This window comes from Poecile atricapillus, chromosome 17, assembly GCF_030490865.1.
Source record: "Poecile atricapillus isolate bPoeAtr1 chromosome 17, bPoeAtr1.hap1, whole genome shotgun sequence".
NCBI lineage: Eukaryota > Metazoa > Chordata > Aves > Passeriformes > Paridae > Poecile > Poecile atricapillus.
In genome coordinates this window covers 941,321-961,161 of record NC_081265.1, presented here as the reverse complement: position 1 = coordinate 961,161, position 19,841 = coordinate 941,321, and the positions used below count along the sequence as shown (strand labels likewise).

The following is a 19,841-nucleotide window of genomic DNA, read 5'->3' as shown; positions in this document are numbered from 1 at the left end:
AAATAGTTGAGCTCAGGGATAACTGCTGCTCCCTGGAAGAGGGAAGGGCAGGATTCGGATCATCCCAAAGCAAGGATCTGCCTGGAGGTGCTGGGTCCTGGCTGCAAAGCTGCCTGTGCTGAGCCCTGGGCTGGGGGCTCTGCTCCTGCTGCACCCCAGTCATGCCCTGGCCAAAAAGGGGATGCAAATGGGAATGCTGAACCAGAATTCCAACCTGTCTGAAGGGCAGAAAAGCCCTTGTACAGAAATGTCAGTCACTTGGAAGTGTGTGAGGGGAAGGAAAGCTTCCTCTGACTGCGAAATGTTCCACCCAGAGCTGGCACTCACAGTATGGAACGAGACAGAAATAGCTGAACTATTTCTATGTACGAGCAAAGGTTTGCATGGCAGGGATGAGACAGGATTGGCTCATGTTTCCATGCTCAATTCATAGTATTTTGGGATGAGGAGCGAACGTGGGATTGAATGCTAATGATCATTTCCTTTTTAATTAACAGAGGTCCTACTCCAGGATGTTACAACTGAGCCTGCAGCCCACCCACGGGGCTTTGGCTCCTGGGCTTGGCACCTGAGCTGCTCCTCACTCAGCCTGTCCTGCCCCAGGTGCTGCTCTGAACACCTGAACTCCTCACTCAGCCCTTCCTGCCTCCAGGAGCTGCCCTGAGCACCTGAACTCCTCACTCAGCCTGTCCTGCCCCCATTGCTGCTCTGAGCACCTGAACTCCTCACTCAGCCTGTCCTGCCCCCAGTGCTGCTCTGAACACCTGAACTCCTCACTCAGCCTGTCCTGCCCCCAGTGCTGCTCTGAGCACCTGAACTCCTCACTCAGCTCCTCCAGGTGCTGCTCTGAACACCTGAACTCCTCACTCAGCCTGTCCTGCCCCCATTGCTGCTCTGAGCACCTGAACTCCTCACTCAGCCTGTCCTGCCCCCTTTGCTGCCCTGAGCACCTGAACTCCTCACTCAGCCCCTCCTGCCCCCAGTGCTGCCCTGAGCACTGCACAGCCCCAGGTGCTGCTCTGCCTGACCTGCCCACCCTGACAGGAGCAAGCAGGGACACAGCTGGCACACAGCTGGCACAGGGACATGGCACACAGCTGGCACACAGCTGGCACAGGGAGCTGGCACACAGCTGGCACAGGGAGCTGGCACACAGCTGGCACAGGGAGAATGCACACAGCTGGCACACAGCTGGCACAGGGACATGGCACACAGCTGGCACACAGCTGGCACACAGCTGGCACAGGGAGCTGGCACAGGGAGCTGGCACAGGGAGCTGGCACACAGCTGGCACAGGGAGAATGCACACAGCTGGCACACAGCTGGCACAGGGACATGGCACACAGCTGGCACACGGCTGGCACAGGGAGATGGCACACAGCTGGCACACGGCTGGCACAGGGAGATGGCACACAGCTGGCACACAGCTGGCACACAGCTGGCACAGGGAGATGGCACACAGCTGGCACACAGCTGGCACAGGCCAGTGCTGGAATCCTGGTGCTCCCAGAACCCACGAGCTGCAGGGACCAGCCCTGCACTGCTGCAATGCATCAGGAGCTGAGAGCACAATTTTCCCCTGAGGAATATTATGTTCTTAGATAATGAGCAACAAATCTTCCACAGCTCAGGGAAAGGAATTTTTAAATGTCTCTGGTGGAGGTGTTGTTGTTTTTTGGTTTGGGGTTTTTTTGTTGTTGTTGTTGTTGTTTTTGAGCCTTTTAAAGGCAGCACTGGCAGTTCTGTGTGGCTGAGTTTATCCACACCAACAGCTGTTCCTGAAGGTACAACTTCCCATGGCTGCTCCCTCAGGATTGCCCCTGAGCCAGAGATATTTTCCTGGATGGGACAATTCCATGGATAAATTCCAGGACTAACGTGGTGGAAGCAGCTGCATTCCCAACATCTGCCCTCACAGGAACGTGGCCAGGCTGTCCTTGGCATTTCAGTGGAATCAGGAATACCTACATGGAACACAACTGAGAAGCATCCTGGATTCTGACTGATCATTTTTTAATCACGGGCCCTCCTGGTTGAGCAGTGAAGCACATCCCTGCTTTAATTTCCAGGAAGCAGTGGGAGGGTTGGATGACCTCACTCATCATTAATTTCTACAACATCCTCTCAAAAAGTGTCACCCTCCTCCTGCCAAGGACTCTGCAGTGAGGGACAGCAGGAGCTGGGATGCTGGGAATTCAATTAAAAGAACACAAACCCCTGGAGCTGCCATTTCTCCAAAGATTTTATTGCCATCAAATGATCTGACCAGAACTGTGTCGCCTCTCCCGCAGCCCTCGCTCCTGATGTGGGCTCCTGGGAGATGTGGGGAGCCTCTGTGGGTCCCTCTGCCCCTTGGGCTCCAGGATGAGCCCGGGTCTGATCCCTTGAGCAGCTCCTGCTGCAGCCTGGAGCTGTCCCCCTGCTCCAAGCCCCATCCAGCCCAGCCTGGGACACTTCCAGGGGCGGGGCAGTATCCAAACACAAAATGCAATTCCAGACATTTTTTACAGTTCTCCAGAGGGAAGGGGGAATGTTTGTGCTCTCCCTGCCACCAGGAGAGCAGAAGCAGCTGGAGAAGGTTTTTATTGACCTGCCCTGCCCGTGAGCAGGGGCTGCCATGGCCTGGCATCGATCCGGCTGCGGAATTCCCTGCAAGCGAGGAATTCTGCGTGGCCGGCTGGCTGAGCGGGGATTCCCTGCAGCCAAGCCCTGCTAATTTTAGCCTTTGCTGGGGGATCTCAGAGCCAGGCAGCAGCAGCAGCCACACATCAGCTCTGCTCTCTCCTGCCCCAGCTCCCACAGCCACACAGAGCTGCTCAACTCCACTAACGAGCTCTGAATCAGCCCCTGCCAGGAGCCGGGGTGATTAATCAGTGCAGACACAGCCAGCTCTGATCACTCAGCAAATATTAATAATTGATGAACATCCTGAGGTGGTGACGTCACCACGAGCAGCCCCGGGATGCCCTGACACATCAAGCACCTGCTCCCACCCCCGTGGGACCCAGAGCCCTGCACAGCTGCTGGGGGAGAAGGCTGAGGAGTTCCTTCAGCTTCCCTCCACGTGGCAGAGTGCAATTCGTGACATTTACTGCAGTCCCAGAATCCCAGAAGGATTTGGGCTGGGCTCAGCTCACCCACCCCAGCCCTGCCATGGCAGGGACAGCTCCCACTGTCCCAATGTCCAGCCTGGCCTTGGGCACTGCCAGGGATCCAGGGGCAGCCCCAGCTGCTCTGGGCACCTGTGCCATGAATTAATCCCATGGATCCAACCTAAATTTCCCCTTTTTGGCTTATCTCTGCCAAGTGTCCACGACTCTGAGGCTGCTGGGAAAGACCCTCCAGCATCTCCTTTGCACAGGATCTTCCCAGCCCAGGGGAGTTACAAACAAACCCCAGCCAAAGCCACATCAGCTTTAGGCTGGCTCCATTTGGAACCTCCCACTCAAACCCTTCTGTCCAGGGATGGAAATCCAGGATTTGAAACCTCCCTGGGAAAGAGAGACTCCCAAATCCCCCCAGGCCTCCTGTGGCTGAGGGAGCTCAGAGAGGCTGCCATGAATGTCCCTTATCCCAGCAGGGCCTGTGCCTGCCCAGGGAGCACAGATCCCTCCCTGCACTCCTCAGACACGGGGCAGAGGTGGAAGCAAAGCTCCCCAGGAGCCACAGGGACCCAGGAATCCCTCAAAGCACACCAAAACCACCCCGAGGAGCTCCTGCCCACCCCCCTGAGCACGGGGGACAGGACCAGCACTCACCTCCCTGCTTGCTTCTGTCCAGGTAGATGGACACCCTTCGGGCCAGACCTGCGGGGAGACAGGGATCAGGGGCTCAGAGCAAAAACCAGCTGCAAACAGGGACCAGAAACAGCAGCTCACCCTGGAAGAGGAGCAGCAGCACCCAGAGCAGCCCCTGCCCCCCTCCCTCGGTGTAGCTCAGTGTTTTTGGGAAGGCAGCAGCCTGTGAGGAGCAGGCTGGGAGCAGCACAGAGCCCCGTGTGCCTCAGCCGTGTCCCAGCACAGCCAGGACAGACAGGCAGGAATCCTGGAATCTGCACAAACCCACGGCACCACGGGGCTCCTGCCATGCCTCAGGGCTTCCCTGCCCACCCTGAGTTCCCTGTGGAAATGTGTCTGTGCCCCTCCCAGGCAGTGCCCCTGCCCTTCTCCCAGCGCTCACACAACCCAGCCCTGCTCTCCAACCTTCCAAAGGATGCATTTCCATGTTACAGATTCCTCTCTCCTTTTATAAGTGGGAAAATGGCCCTGAAAGTCATGTTCTGGTCATGTTCTGGCTGTTCTCAAGAGCAGCTCAGAGCTGAGGGTGCCATCATGACACAGGGGAAAAGCTGGGAGAGGAGGGAAGGAAATCAATAGTGGGAGCAAACAAACTCCAGTAAAACTCCTGAGCTCTGCAGCTTCAAAGATGCATCCTCAGTTTTCTGAGCCAGTGCTGGACCACAGCTGTGGTCTTGGCAGCAGATGACTCTGAAGACTCTCATCTCCACGGGGACTTGCTCCACTTAGCTCTTTTGAAGTGGCTACATTTATTTCTCTCTCCACAAACAGATCTGTCCCTCTCTTCTTCCCAGTCTGCTGAGAAGGTGGAAGGCAAAGAAAACAGGCCCCAGACTGCTTCAGTCCACAAGGGAAAGAAAAAGCCAAGGGAAAAAAAAAAAAAAAAACCCAACCCAATCCTAAAGAGAACAGATTTAAGTTTCCCCAGTCCTGTTCTGGCAAATGGAACCAGCCAGCTCTCAGAGCTCTCTCAGCTCTGAGCTGTGTCAGACACTGCAAATCCTTTCTGGGTGTTAAATCCTGCCCAGAGTGAGGCACAAGCAGGCTCTGCCCTGGCACAGTGCACGTGGGAGGAAGGCAGGACAGTGGGATTGGGCTGAGGGAATTCCAGAATCCTCCTTGGCCAGCACCAGAGGCACAGCCAGGGCAGCCCAGGGGCATTCCCAGCTCCAAGAAACCAGCTCCTGAATCCAGGATGGGAAACATCAACCAGCAGCCAGGAAAGCTGGTGTTTGCTGGCACAGAACTACAGAGTGACACCACTTGTCACCCCTCCTGGGCTCGCTGTGCCTCAGCAGAGCTCACAACAGCCCCTCCTGCTCCTGCTGCCACCTCGGGAAGGGCAGGTTCTGCCATCTGCACATCTGAACTTGCAGCAGCTCCTCAGCAGCCAGGCAGAGCCTCAAACACAGCTCCCCTTCCCTGAGACACGCAGGGAGGTGGAAAGGGAAAAACACACACCAGGCAGCCCCAGGAAAATCCAATGAAAGAGCTGTGTCAGGCTCCTGGGATGAACCACATCAGCTCAGAAATGAGAACTGTCAGCTTTTAAGGTCAGGATGAATGATGATGGTCATCTCATCTGACCTCCTGCTCAGCACGAGCCAGGCAGCCTCATGCAGCACTTCCTCCATCAATCCCACACTTCCATCAATCCCACAAAGTGCTGGTTGAACCACAGCACACACAGAAAAACCTGCAGCCTTGATTAGAAATATTCAAGGGACAGAGAATTGCCATTAGAGCATTGGCACCTGATGGGGTCTGGGCAGGATGGAACATCCACCTCCTGGAGTGCTGTAAAACCTCCTGTAACATCCCAAAACCTCCTGTAACATCCTAAAACCTCCTGTAACATCCCAAAACCTCCTCTAACGTCCTAAAACCTCCCTAAATGTCCTAAAACAGATTCCAGGGTTACACAGACTGGTTTTCTGGCTCCATCCCACGTGTGGCTGGATGCCAGTGCTCCTTTTTACACCCTTTTCTGCCCAGCATTCCAAGCAGGCCGATGTCTCACTGTGCTGTCCTTCTGCACGGGCCAGATTTAGACCACACATTCCTCTGCCACCTCCTGACCCACAATAAACAGGGAAGAACAGGTGCCAAAACTGGAGCTGGGGCTACAGGAGGTCACGGGTGCCACCTGCAAAGCTGCACCAAGGCTGATTTCCACCTTGCCCCCCCAGAAACCTCGCTGGGACCCACCTCGTGTGGTTGGCAGCATGTCTGACAGCCCCTGCCAGGCTGTCACCATCTCCGGGTTCTTCTCCAGGTCTGCAAAGTTCTTCCACACTCTGATGGCACCATCGTCTTGGGGGGCACAGAGGAAGAACACAGAGCAGAGTCACTGCTGGTGCAGCTCCCACAGCTCCCTGTGCACCAGGAGCAGGAGAAGCAGAACTAAAGTCACACAGACCCCAAATCTCAGAGTGTCACCTGAACACTTTTGGTTAGAGTTGTTTTCCCTCTCTCATTTACATCCAAGAAACCTACAGCTTTGTTCCACTGGAGCTGTTCTGGAGGAGCTTTTTTCCTCCCTTCAACAACACCTGACATTCAGTGTCTCTCCATTTCCTTGACATTCATTTTCTCCAGGATTCATCTCTGGATCGGTGCCGAGGGCCACACAAGTACCCACTCAACACAAAACAGCCCCACAGAAGCAGCAGCATCAAAGCCCAGCCCATCAGCAGCAAATCTTTCAAGAACATTGTGTATTTTTTTCAATTTGCTCCTCACCTGTGGAACTTGTGTGCTACAAATCAATAAATTGAAAGAAATATGTCCTAAAGGCTCTCTCAGCTCCCCTTGCCCCTCCCTTAATTACACCCAACCTGTACAGTCGAGCAGGAAGCTGGAGAAGCTGTTAAAAACACTCTGCCTGCCAGGTCTGGAATGGTTCCTTGGGAGAGGAGCAGATCTGACTCACAGCTTGGGCTGTGACCAGCACAAGGTCTCCTCATGCAAGCCCCTCCAGGAGCTGGAGAGCTGCTCAGGTGAGATATGGACTAGAGAGAAGCTCAGAAGCACCTGAGAGGTTCAGTGCTGGGGCTGAGCCCTGCCTGCTCTGCATCAACACAGCACAAGGAACAGAACTGGAGCTCTGTGCTTTGGCTGCTGCACAATTTAACCAACTTTAACCTTTAACCAACTAAAATCACCTTTCCCCAGGAGGGGGTGACCACAACCTTGCAAATGACAAGCCAAGACTCAGATGGGAATGGCTTCAGCAAGTGTTGGACTGGGCAGTCCTTGCAAAGGCTTTGCAGCAGCTGCTTGAGAGATGGCAGCAGTGGCAGGAGGAACTCACAGGTCTGATCTGGAAATGGCCTCCTGCACTGAGAGCAGCCAGGGAAGAGCAGGGAGGGAAGAGCCAGGCTGGGACCAATCCATGGAGGGGAGAGAAGGAGGTGCAGAGCAGCTCACCTGGACTGGAAGTGTGCCAAGGCCCCCGTGTGAGCTTTACCTGTGGCAGTGAGCAGCAGGGAGCAGTCCTGGCCGTTCAGGTACTCCATGGCCGTGATCCGCGTGTACCGAGGGTTCCCGTTGTGGAAATAGTCCAGCTTTTCCCCTTTCTCCCAGTCCCAAAAGCTGTGGGAGGAAGAAACAGCAGGTGAGTTTTCAGCTCTCTGGGTGAGCTGTAAAGAGCTGCACTCGTTACCCAGCGTGGGATTTCTCCTTTGGAGTTTGGCATCATTTGGTGAATAACGGAATTATCACGGAATCGTGGAATGGTTTGGACTGGAACCACCTCAAAGCCCATCCAGTGCCACCCCTGCCATGGCAGGGACACCTCCCACTGTCCCAGGGTGCCCCAAGCCTCATCCAGCCTGGCCTGGGACACTGCCAGGGGCAGCCAGAGCTGTGCCAGGGCAGGATTTCAATCCCTGCAGCTGCTGGGAGGGAGGCAGGACTGTCCCTGCTGCCACCCAGCCCTCACCAGATGCTGTCCTTGTCAGCCACGGCGATGCAGGGCGTGAAGGGATGGAATTTCACCACGGAGGGCACTCCTGGGTTCCTGTTGAGGAAGATCTGATCGTCCAGCCGGGAGATGCCTGTGGGGACAGCAGAGCTCAGCCCCAGCTGGGGACAGCCACAGCTCCCCCTGCCCCAGCTGTCACCAGGACCCCCCAAACCTCCCCTCCTGCCAGGAGCTTCTCACACCCTCCCCAGCTCAGTTCTTGAGGTACAAACCAAGAACTGGTGACAAATCCTTCATCCCTCACGCTGGCGAGCAGCCAAAGCCAGGGAAATGCCAGGTTGTGATGAGGGAAAAACCAACACTATTTCTTCAAAATACAAAATATGAAAATGCCTTTTTTTTTTTTTTTTTTCAGTTTAAAATACAGCATTTCACTGTAGCTTGTGGATTATTTATTTAACCTTCCATTTCAGTTCCCCCAAATTTTAGGTTAATTTGCAAATGAAATATGTATTTTCCACGGAGACCTTGAAATGATGGTTAAAGACTTCTCCCATCTTGTCTTCAGAGCAGTTTGCTATTCACAAACAGTGTTGGGACCCCTGACACTGCTGGGTTTTGGCACTCTCTGAATTCATCACACAAACCCCTAAACCCAGGAGACATCCATTCAGCCCGAGTTTGTTTTAGAATGCATCCATTGAAGCTAATTTTCATTAAAAGCTTGTAAGTCTATTTTAATTCTTTTTAATATTTCACGTTTTCATTATTTTTTTAATGAATAGTGGCATTTCAGTCACTCAGGTCAGGCAACCAAATATGAACACTGTCGAGAAAGAGATTTAACTTCTCCAGGCAAGCATGAAAAATCCCCTTCTTTGTATTCCATCAGATCTGCCAGGCCATCTCCTGGGCTCCAGGATCATCTCTGGATTTCTCTGGTGGATGATATTCCGCAGTTTCCCAGCATGAAGCTCCACGCTGCACTCACAGGGCTGAGCCATGGGCACTTTTCCTTCAGCACACTGGGATTTCCAGCCCTGGGAGGAGCAGCCCCCACCCCAGCCCTGCTCCTGGAATTGTGACTCTGCTGCTCAGGGCACACCAGCAGGGTGAAACTGAGGAATGCAAATTCCTCAGGAAGCTTCATTAGGTTCCACTTTATTCGGATAAATTCCTGTGCTGAGAGAATTCCAGCCCAAAGCTGCCCCAGAGAGCCCTAAAGATTCAACCCCAGGCTGCTCCTGCTGAGGCAGCACGGGCCTGAGGCAGGATGGGAGCAGCACACACACAAATATCCCAAATAAAATGGGATACAAGGAGTAAACAATGGATTCCAGAGCTCAGCAGAGCAGGGAAGGTGAGAGACATCCCTGGGGTGTCTCCTGAGCTGGGGGGACAGGTCCAGCAGCCCCAGGGTGTGCCATGACCGTGCCACATCAAACCCTGAGCCTGCAGCTCCCGACCCTTCCATCCCCTTGGAGGCAGAGCCTGAGCTGCTCTGGGGTGAGCAAACCCAGCAGCTGAGAGCAGAGAGGTGGGGGAGCACCAGGGATGGGGATCAGGGCTAACTGGGCTTTTCCAGCACGGGGGAAGCACGGGAAGCACTCACCCTTCTGGATGATCTTCTGCGCCTGTTTCCTGACGCGCGCGTTGCGCAGGAAGCGCCACTCCCGCTCCTTGCGGATCTGGCTCTCCAGGTCGTGCTCCTCGGGGATCTGCCAGGACAGGAGCACACACAGACACAAGCAGTGACCCCCAGGAGCCCAGGAATCAGCTGAGCCATGCTGCAGTGTCCGTGGCTCCCGGCCCCTCTGGACGCTGCAGTCTGATCTCGGCACAGCGCTGATTTCTCTCTTAACTCTCCTCGGCTGAGAAGCATCACGCAGCAAGCCCCAGATCAGAGAGGGAGCACAGCCCTGCTACAGCCAGCTCACAACACACTGAAATCTTCCTTTTCCTGCTAACCAAGGGCTGCTGGCTGAGCAGGGCACGGATACATTCCCAAATCCCTGGGATGTTTGGGTTTCCACCACCATTTACCAGGAACAGCCCTGTTCAGATTCCCTGCTCTGGAAAACCATTCCCCTGTGTCACCTGGCTTTGATTATACACAAAACTCCCCCTGAAAACTGGGGAGTGGCCCTGCAGTCACAGCCACTCTGAGCCATTTGATGAGATCTATTCACAGCTCCAGCACCCCAAGGCTCCCCTCCAAAACCTGTGCTCCAGGCACGAGGCCAGGTCAGGCCAGCCCCACGGGTATTCCCACCCTTACTCAGAACACAGGTTCAAATGGAATAAACTTGTAAGATCTCACCCCAAACCATGGCAGGAGCTATATGTGAGGGGTTTTTCATTCTTAAAAAATTACCCAAGACTCCCCTGCTCCAGAACCATCCTTGGATTGAATAAGGAGCTGAGCTACAGGGTCCTGATCCAGCTTCCTTTGATGCTGGTTGTTCCAAAGGTCCTTCCAACTCTTGGAGAAGGAAGACAAATTCCCCACAAACAAACCCTGTTTTCCCTGAATAAGAAAGTGTTTAAATCATCTGTCACTGTTACAAACACTGCCTTCAAACCATGTTATCCTTTGGAAAACAGCTGTGACTGAGTTGGACTTCTGCTTCTGTGAAATAAATAAAAAATAAGAAGCCCACCCTCCACCTTTCCTCCTGGCAAAGAAAAAAGCACTTTATTTCAGCACAACACCTATTAGACAGGCAATGACAAACGACCCCTAATGAAAAGCAGTAAACAAACCTGGGCTAAAATACATCAAAGGAATTTGAGAGGGGAGAGATGACACCTACACCTTAATGAAAATCCAGCTTCTCCAGGAATAAATTAAAGGAAGCCCAGGGAAGAGTCAGAGCACGCAGGTAAAAGCTGTGCTGGCCCCCACAGCCACCCCCTGTGGCTCTGGGGATCATCCTGGCAGCAGGGAGGGGGGATCTGTGGAAAGCTGAAGGCCAGCTGCAGGATGGGGACAGTGACAGGTCCCTCCCAGGGCTCCAGCCTCCCCCAGGCAGGGACCAGGCAGCACCTGCACCCTCCCAGCGCAGTTTTCCCTCTCTGAGCTGGGTCTCTGCCTCTCCCCTGGCAGTGGGTGCCAGGAGGGGAGCAGGGAGCAGCTGGCAGAAGGCTCCAGAGGCAAATCCAGCTCTCCCTGCTCAGCATTCCTGCAGCAGCTGCAGGATCTCACTCCCCTCCCAGGACTCCCAGCCAGGGCCAAGGCGCAGCGCAGCAGCTCCGGCAGGGATGGAGCAGGAAGGGCTGCTTATGTAATTCTCACCTTCCAGGATCCTTCCCAGCTCCTGCCTGCATGTTCTGCCAGCCCTGGAAATAACAGATGCTGGCTCCCGCTCTCCTTGACTCAGGACTTCCTGACAGCTGGCACCGAGGCTTTCCTGCGCCCCGTGGCTCCCAGAACAGCCCTGAGCCACGAGGGATTGCAGGAAGAGGAAAAGCTTCTGCAGAGATCAGAGCTGGGCTAGGGACCTGCTTTTCCTGGCACATGGAGAATTTCCAGTGCAGCGTTTTCCTTCTCCTTTTATTTGATTAGATAATCAATAAATCAAACCTGGAATGATGGCTTGAAACGGAGCCCCTGATTTACACTGGAAATTAATCCCTCAGTCTTTCCAGTGAAAGCATTCTCAGGGCAAGGTCCATGAAGCAAAACTAAATCCATAAATTAAATATGACTAAGATGCACTCACAGTCATTTAATGTTTATTCATTACAGGAACAGTTGTCTTGTCTTTCCCTGTTTATGAAGGCAGGCAGCAGCTCCAAAAGAACGGCTGGAATTAAGCGTCAATGTCATTTTTCCATCAGTACTTGCTACACTTTTAGCCTTTTTCATGAGGCTGAAGCTCCCAAAAGGCAGCAGCCACCAGCCAGGACTGTTCCCTGTTGCTGCAGGAACAGGGACTGCAGGAACAGGGACTCCATGGAAACTCAGGCAGCACTCGAGCTGTCAGCCCTGACTTCCAGCCAAGAAAGCTCAGAGAAAGTTCTCACAGAGACATTTCTCCCTGTCCCTTGCACCAGCCAGTCCAATCCCAAAGTTACCTATCATTCCCTGCTAGGACAGGCTAACACCTGCAGAAAACTCCCTCTCCTTGGCCTTTCAAAGCTGCTGTGCAGAAGTAACAGGGAAATCAATTCTCTCCCTTGTGTGATTAGAAAACAGAGATTTGGTTCACTCATGGCTCCCTGGGAGACACAGAGCACTCTGGGACTGCAGAACCCCTCCCTTTCCATGCCTCCCCTCCCTGGCTCCTGTGAATTAGTATGGGAATGCTGCACGTTTTTTATTGTCTCCCCTAAAGCAATTTAGTCTATTTTATGTGCAGGAAGTAGTAGTAAAGCCACTCCCCCACAGAGCTCCCCATGTCCCCACTGCCCGTGCCTACCCTGATTTATTTGATTAATAAAGACCCCCTCTTCCCTGGGAAGAGGTTTTCTTAAGGAGCAGACAAATGATTTTAATAACAACTAAGAGCTCACACATCACCTTCCTCCTCTTGTGCTCTGCTCTGAGCTTGAGTCAACCTGGACTCCTCATCCTGAGGAGAAAAACCCCGGTGGAAGCTTGGCCAGGCAGCCCAGCCCCACATCCCAGATGTGCCCTAAGGAATGGTTCCAGCAGAAAGGGAATTTCACAGCAGCTGAGGAAGTGTCAGGCAACCGCTTCACTGGTGATTCCCTCTGGAAATCAAGAGCCTGCCCTGTTCTGATATCCTTAAACTCTGGCAATTACTCACCCCAGCACCTGAACATTCCAGGAGCGTGGGGATGATCCCAGCTCTGGTGAGGCAGCACTAAACCCACACCATTTCCTCATTATCACCACCTCAGCAGCAGGGCTTGGACACAAACATCCGCTGTGAGAGGCATTAATGGAGCCTGGGCATCGTCCCTGCCGGGCCTGGCAACCCCTCCAAGAGATGGAGCTCAAAGTCCTGACACCTTCGGGCTCCCTGAGACTCCCAGAGCACCTGAAAGTTGCCTTTAATGAAGGAGATTTACTGCTTGTCCTGTTTCAGACCTAAACCTGAATCCTGAGCTTTGGCTAAAACATTCTGGGAATTTAACAGCTTCTCTTTCCAGCCACTGATATCTTTGCCCATCTCTTAAGAGCTCTGGTTTGAGTTTTTCCTGGAACAAGGTTTCATTTTCTCTCTCACTTCACACAGAGACAACTTAGTTACCCAAACAAGTCACTTCTGAAGAGACCTGGATGCAAATTTGTCATTTCCACCCTTATTCTTCACTATAACACAACTTCTTACATTTTTTAAACCTTAAAACCCAACAATAAAGCTCCCCAAGCTCTCTCCAGGCACTTGTGGGCATCCAGCCCCTCTCACTTCCTCCTCTGTGAGTTAAAGGTGTCTGCTGGAAGCAGAGCCCAGATCCCAGTGAGGACAGTGGGGCAGAGGGTCTGTCCTGCTGCCACCGTGGCCTCCCCCAGGGCATCCTCCCTCCACCACTTCTTTTACCACAGCCAGGAGATTCAGCTGGAATGTCAGAAGGCAAACTGCATCTCTCTTTCTGCAGCCTCTCACTTCCCCTTCTGGGAAAAAGGGCCTTCCTTATTCCATTTATTTATTTTAAAAACCAATTCATTTTAGCTATCATGCCATTTTCTATATGCAGAGGAGCACAACATTTCAGATGGAACAACTCTGCAGTGCAACCAGGCAGAACTGGGGGATCTGGACACAGAACCTCTCCTCATTCCTACATCTTTTGGGGATTGTGCTCCATGGGGAGCTGAGCACTTCCCCCCCTGTCTGTCCCACCCTCACTGACCCCTCTGCTCCCTCCTTCCCTCTTACTGACACTATGTAAGGAAATCCATTCCTTTGCCTCCCCAGCTGGCAGGAGAGAGAAGGGACAGAGGGCCAGGGCCAGCCCAGCCCAGCAGGGTTACCTTCATGACGGGCTGGGCGAAGTACTTGGCGCTCCAGTCACAGAACCCCGTCTGCACCGCGGCCGAGATGAAGCTCTTGTGTCCCACGGCATCGTCAGCATCATCGGCTGTCTGTGGGGAGGGGACAGGGGTCACCCACCTGCAGGGCCAGGGACACCCCCAGGGACACCCCCAGGGACACCCCTACTGCCCCAGGCAGGCACAGAAACCTCCAGCCCTGCCCAGCACACGGCTTTGGGCTGGGGTGCTACGGTCACTCCAGTGAAAGGTGCACGTTCCCTCAGCTGGAGCAGCCCCATGGCTCCTCAGAGAGGTCCCAGCAGCAGTTCTGGCACAGGCTCCCAAGGATGTGGTGCAGGGAGCAGCAGGGATGGGTGAGGATGAGTGGATGAGTGTCTGTCACACAGCACAGGACACCCCAAGGGAAAAGGGAAAAGCTGCTCCATTCCCTCAGCTCCCAGAAATACAATCCAGGCTGGTGCTGCCAAAGCCCAGAGAAGGGAACTGCTGCTGGGGCTGCAGCAGCTTCTCCTTGTGGCCACAGCTGTCCCTTGTCCCTGCTCTGCTGGAGAGCAGCCCCGAGGGTCAGGGGCTGACTCTGGGCTGGCACTTGGGCACGCAGATATTTACTGAAGAGTAAGCCATGGACTCTGATTAGACACATTGCTTAGTGGCAGAAGTGAATAATGCCCTATCAAAAGCCATAAAACACAATTTATCCTGAAGAAAATAAATAAATCAATTTTTATTTGGCTGGTTAGAGGCAGCCAATCTGGATTAGCAGCAGCTGGAAGCAAACGAGGGATGCACAGAAATAAACCACAACCAACGGAAAGTGGGACAAACCCCAGTGGGGAGAAGCTGTCAGAGCTAAGTCTCCTTACCTGTTCTGGGCCTTTGTCAAACATTTTCCTTGTCCTGGGGAACTGGTGGGAGTGGGGGGTGTACTGGACACCCACGTTGGTGACGTTGGGGCGCACGGACGCCAGGTCCCGGCTCACCGGCTGCTTGGGCACCTCGTTGGTCAGGCTGGAGCTGCTGGTGCTCGTGGTTGGGGGTGACCCTCTGAGGGACAGGACAGAGGGACAGGGTTTGGGTACCACTGGACACGAGGTTTGTGTGTGTGTTACGTTCTTTGCATTTTTCTTTCTCACAAGTTTGTGTTTCACTGTGGTGCCTCCTTGGCAGAAACATCACAATTCCTCCAAAGGCCAAACCGACCCCAAACCAATCTGTGACTGTGCCAACTCCACACTGAGAGGATGAACCTTCATGTTCTGGGAATCTGTGATGCCTGACCTGTCACCCAGACCAGGCACTGCATTTCCATGGGGGGACTGAAGCTTCAAACCATTTGAATTTAAACTGGGCCCTCTGTTCCAACTTGGAATCTTACTGGTGCACACTGGTTATGGGACCAGCAGATCTAACGTGTGGTGCTGTCTCTTGGAGAGGAGATTTGGGAAATAATCCTGTTTTCAGCCCCCAGCAGTCTCTGTTTCCCTGCAGTTTAGGCAGGGTGTGCTGTCCATCAGTTAACCTCAGCTTTTATCAGCTGCAAGTGCAGCAGACACAGCTCAGACGTCAATGGGAATTTGGGCACCACAACTCAGGGAAGGTGAAAGCAGCCAAAGTCAGCTCTGCCTTTCAGTTTTCTGTTGGACACCCAGCTGGGCTTGTTACTCTTGGCCCTAAAGGAAAATGGGAAGAAACTCCCCACCTTTTCCCAGAGCTTTCCTTCCTGGACACCTCCCCAGAGCAGGAGCCACATTCCCAGTCCCCAGGGCAGCTCCCTGGGATGGGGCCGGGCAGGGAGCAGCCACCCCACCCACAGAAGGTTCTGGAAGGCCGGGCTGGACTTACCCCACTTGGTGGATGTGCATCCCCTTGTTGGTGGGGCTGGCAGGGGCCGACTGGGTGAGCGAGGAGGTGTCCAGGATGCGCTGGGGGCGAGCGTTCACCGTGGCCTGGGGAGAACACAGGAGCCTGAGCACGGCCAGCCCGGGCAGGGGGAGCTCCCTGGGGGCTCTGGGGTCTCACCAACCCCTGGCCACCAACACCAGCTGGTTTCACTGCTCATTCCAGCAGCACTGCTCACCCGAGGGAGCCTCTGCACCCTGAGCCTGCCCCAGCAGCCCAAAGCCAGGGCAGGGGCACAGGCTGGGAACCCTCAGCTGCCCAGGGCTGCCACCAGCCCTTCCCTCATGGCTGAGCCCTGCGGCTCCCACCGTGACTGTGAATGACAGAGCACGATCTGAGCCTGGGGGAAAGGAGCCTCAGGGCTCTGCACCAGCCCCTGGCAGGAAAGGGCAGCAGGGTTCTGCTCCCAGGGACAAGAGAACAAGAGGAAATGGCCTCAGGTTGTGCCACGGGAGGTTTAGGTTGGGTACTGGGGAAGATTCCTTCCCTGGAAGGGCTGTGCAGCCCTGGCTGTGCTGCCCAGGGCAGGGGTGCAGTCCCCATCCCTGGAGGGATTTACCAGCCATGTGCATGTGGCACTTGGGGACATGGGGCAGTGGTGGCCTTGGCAGTGCTGGGGGAATGGTTGGACTGGGTGGGCTCAGAGGGATTTTCCAGCCTAAATGATTCTGTGATTCTGTCATTCAGCCCCAAGCCTTCCATTAAAAAACACCTGGACAAAGCAACCTGGGCTGAAGCAAATATTCCTCTCTAAGAGTTTTTGATTTCAGAAAGTCTCTGGAGGCCAACACTGAACCCTGGCTCCTTGTTGTTTGTTTTGGTGCTCACAGAAAGCAGGTCTGGGCATTTTCCAAGGCTCAGGCCGGGAAGGAGAACTGCACCATTCCCATCTGCATCATAAACATAAATCCCAAGGCAGCCGCAGCCTGGGTGAGGCCCAGCAGTGCCTAATGAGCACAGGGAACAGAACAGCAGCAGATTCCCTGCAGGAAGGCTGCACGCCTGGGCAGCCCACACACCGGCTGCTCACACCCAGCACAGCCCCAGAGCCCTTCTGGAGAAACAGATCCACAGTCCTGGCTCCGCTAAAAACCCGAGCAGGACACTCTGCTCTCGTTTGGTAACAACAATCACAGAATCTCAGAACAGTGGGGATGGAAGGGAGCTCGGGAGATCACCCAGGTCAAACCCCTGCCAAGGCAGGGCCACCTGGAGCAAGTGACACAGGATTCCAGGGGCTTTGGAATGTCTCCAGAGGGGCTGGCTTGGATGGGACATTGAGAAATTCCCTCCTGTGAGCGTGGGGAGGGCTGGCACAGGTGCCCAGAGCAGCTGGGGCTGCCCTGGATCCCTGGCAGTGCCCAAGGCCAGGCTGGACACTGGGGCTGGAGCAGCTGGGACAGGGGAAGGTGTCCCTGCCATGGCAGGGGTGGAATGGGATGAGTTTAAGGTCTCTTCCCACTCAACCCATTCCATGGTTCTGCAATGTTTGGTCCCCCAGCACTCTCCAGATGTGGAAGCCCATGGACAGCTTGGTCAGCTGCTCCCCCTGAAGCCCCCAGCCCCAGCCAGGTCCCCCAGACCCAGCGTTCTGCTCAGCTGTGCCAACAGAAGAAAACCTCAGCTGGCCCAGCTCCAAATTGAAACCTCTTCTTCCCTGAATTTTACAGTAATTAAACCAAAATATGAAACCCCTGGTACATTCAAGTGTTTTACATCACCTGAGGCAGTGTTTTTGTTTAGGCAAGAAGAACAATTTTTGTTTGCATTTGCTGGTAAAATTCAAGCCCCGAGTGGGCAGAGCTTGCACACACTGGGGAGGAGCGGTGCCCACGTCCAGCGCTCCCTTCTACATCCAACAAGCTCCATCAGCACGAAGGAAAGGTCTCAGGACACAGTGAGCAAAGCTTTAATTGTCACTGATTTGCATCAGACACCGGCCAGCTCCTGCCTGAGCTCCCAGCAGAGCCTGGAGCTCGGCCGTGCTCCGGCAGCACCACCCACGGCACGGCCAAGCGGGGCAGGAAAGGCCAGCCCAGGAGCTGAGCCTGAAAGCCCCCTGAGGTGGGCAGGTCACAGGCTGGGTGCTTTGTGTTTTGGGGGTTTTGTTTCCATTCAAAAGCCCTGTTAGAAGCCACCTGAGGCAGGTGGTGCTGGCCAAAGCAAAGCCCCCGATGTGCGCAGCAGCCAGCCCAGGGCTGAACACTTGCCTTGTGGATCTCGGGGCTAAGGCAAAGAAGAACAAATCAGTTTTGTCCACTGAAGCATCCCCAGATAAAAATCCTTGCAAATGGGAATGCTTCCTGTTTTCCAAGGCTGTTGGAAGAGCTGTTGCCATAGGAAGCAGGGGCAGAGCAGCTGGCCCAGCCGTGCAGTGTGAGATGCATGAGACCCATCACCTGCGCTTTGGGACTCGGGTCAGCACCAGCACAGCCAGCCCCACATTGCTAGAGACAACACAGAATTCCCCCCAGCAGTGCCAGCATTCCCTAGGGATATGACAACAGAATGATCACAGCTCCTGCTGGCACAGCAGCATCGATACCAACATCGATCCCCATCCGCCTCCCCATTGGCCAGGAAGCAACTCCTGAAAACCCATTTCAGTCAGGAAAAGCAGATCTGGGTCCTCTTTATATCCCTTTTAATAACATTTCATTTTGCAAAGAGCCTTCCAAACGCAGAACTGAAACAGTTTCATGCATCTAGAGCAGAGAGGGGGAAATCTTCCACCTTTTCCTTTCCTTCTTCCCCTCATTTGGCATCTCCAGCCTGTCATTTGTTGTACCCCTGTCTCGCCAGGGAAGGGCTCAGCTTGCTGCCCCCACTGCCAAGAGAATTCTCTGTCCCAAACCCAGCCCTTACCACTCACTGGCACGTGCACTTCAAACAAACCAGAGCTCAAGCCAGTAACTCCTGTCTCCAGAGAAGATGTGATTTCAAAGCAGAGATCTCTGAGGCATTAAGATGGCAGCGCACAATGCTGGCATCTCTTACTGCAGCTCCAGCTCCACAGCCCCAGGCTGAGGATCTGGGGTTATTCCCTGGAAAGGCCCAGTAAGAGAGTTCCCAGTGCAATGGCTCATGGTCTGGATGCTGGAGTGGCCAGAAAGGTTCACACAGAGCTTTCTGTGCCCAGCCAGGGGACACACGGGGTGGGAAGATGTCCTGGGGTGGCCTGGGCAGGGGGAAGGTGCTGCCCCAGGGTGGCACCTCCAGGGACATCTTGTCACCCCCAGGATGAGATGGGATGAGGATGGAGGTTTAGGCACCCAGCCTGGGCTGGGGTGAGGAGTGGCAGGGGTCTGCATGCTGACTCACATGTACTAGTTCACCTGGGTTGGAGAGCCGTTGTGGCTTCAGTCTGCAGGCCAGTCCCACTTGCATTATCTAAATCAGTTTGCAAACGGATAATTTAATGAAGGATACTTAAGGTTTATCCCAGGGACTGATCTAGACAAGTAGACTTCTAAACCAGACCTACAGTCTGAGGTCTGCACCTAATTTATACCCTAAAACAACCCCAGGCCCTCCCCCATTTATTCATTTTACCTGATCAAGAGTTCAGAGCAGAGTTTATCATGGTGAAGCATTAAAAGCTCCTTCTGCAAAAGGCAGAGCACTCCAACAGACCCATCCAGGTCAGCCTGCCTAAGCCTTGCCTGAGCATGAAAAGATCCAGATCCAAGCAGCTGGCAGGCACAGGCACATACCTTGTAGGCAATGCTGTTGAGAACCTTCATGGCCAGGTCGGACACGTCGGGATAGGGGTCAGCAGCCAGGTGAAGGAGCACCCTCCAAATCTGGGTATAAACACTGTTGAAACTCACACCTAGAATAATAAAAAAACACAACAAAGCCCAAAGCCCTGCAGCACATGACAATCCATCAACTCCGCTTCTTTGATCTGACGTGAGAAAATTCATTAGAACTCCAAACAACCCGATGACATCTCAGGGAACATCAAGAGAGGAGCTCAAAAACATCCCACATGGGCATTTTGTCTCCCTTTTGCCTGTCTGTGAACTCTGCGAGGGCTTGTGAAATCAAAGTGAGAGGAAGCAAAACAAATTAAAGACTCCCTAAACCATCTCCAGTCAAACTCCTGCTTTTCCAGGCTCCGGAAGCAAATCACCTGGAAAGGCTGAGTGGATCATGTCTGGGTTTCCTGAGAGGAAATACCTAATGGTGTAAATCCACACTCACTGCCTTACACTGCTGTGCTTATTTCTATGGAATTGTTCAGGGGTTTGGA

General features: G+C 54.0%; 1 protein-coding gene across 1 annotated transcript in view; it reads right to left on the bottom strand.

Moving 5' to 3' along the window:
- RPTOR (regulatory associated protein of MTOR complex 1) overlaps positions 1-19,841 on the bottom strand; it is a 103,327-nt gene that overhangs the window by 13,317 nt on the left and 70,169 nt on the right. Inside the window, exons 21-29 of the mRNA XM_058852353.1 lie at positions 19,300-19,418; positions 15,530-15,633; positions 14,551-14,731; positions 13,667-13,777; positions 9,335-9,440; positions 7,741-7,855; positions 7,267-7,391; positions 6,006-6,110; positions 3,759-3,806 (exon numbers count right to left, since the gene is read on the bottom strand). Coding sequence (XP_058708336.1) covers positions 3,759-3,806; positions 6,006-6,110; positions 7,267-7,391; positions 7,741-7,855; positions 9,335-9,440; positions 13,667-13,777; positions 14,551-14,731; positions 15,530-15,633; positions 19,300-19,418 — 1,014 coding nt within the window. The remainder of the gene's footprint in view (positions 1-3,758; positions 3,807-6,005; positions 6,111-7,266; positions 7,392-7,740; positions 7,856-9,334; positions 9,441-13,666; positions 13,778-14,550; positions 14,732-15,529; positions 15,634-19,299; positions 19,419-19,841) is intronic.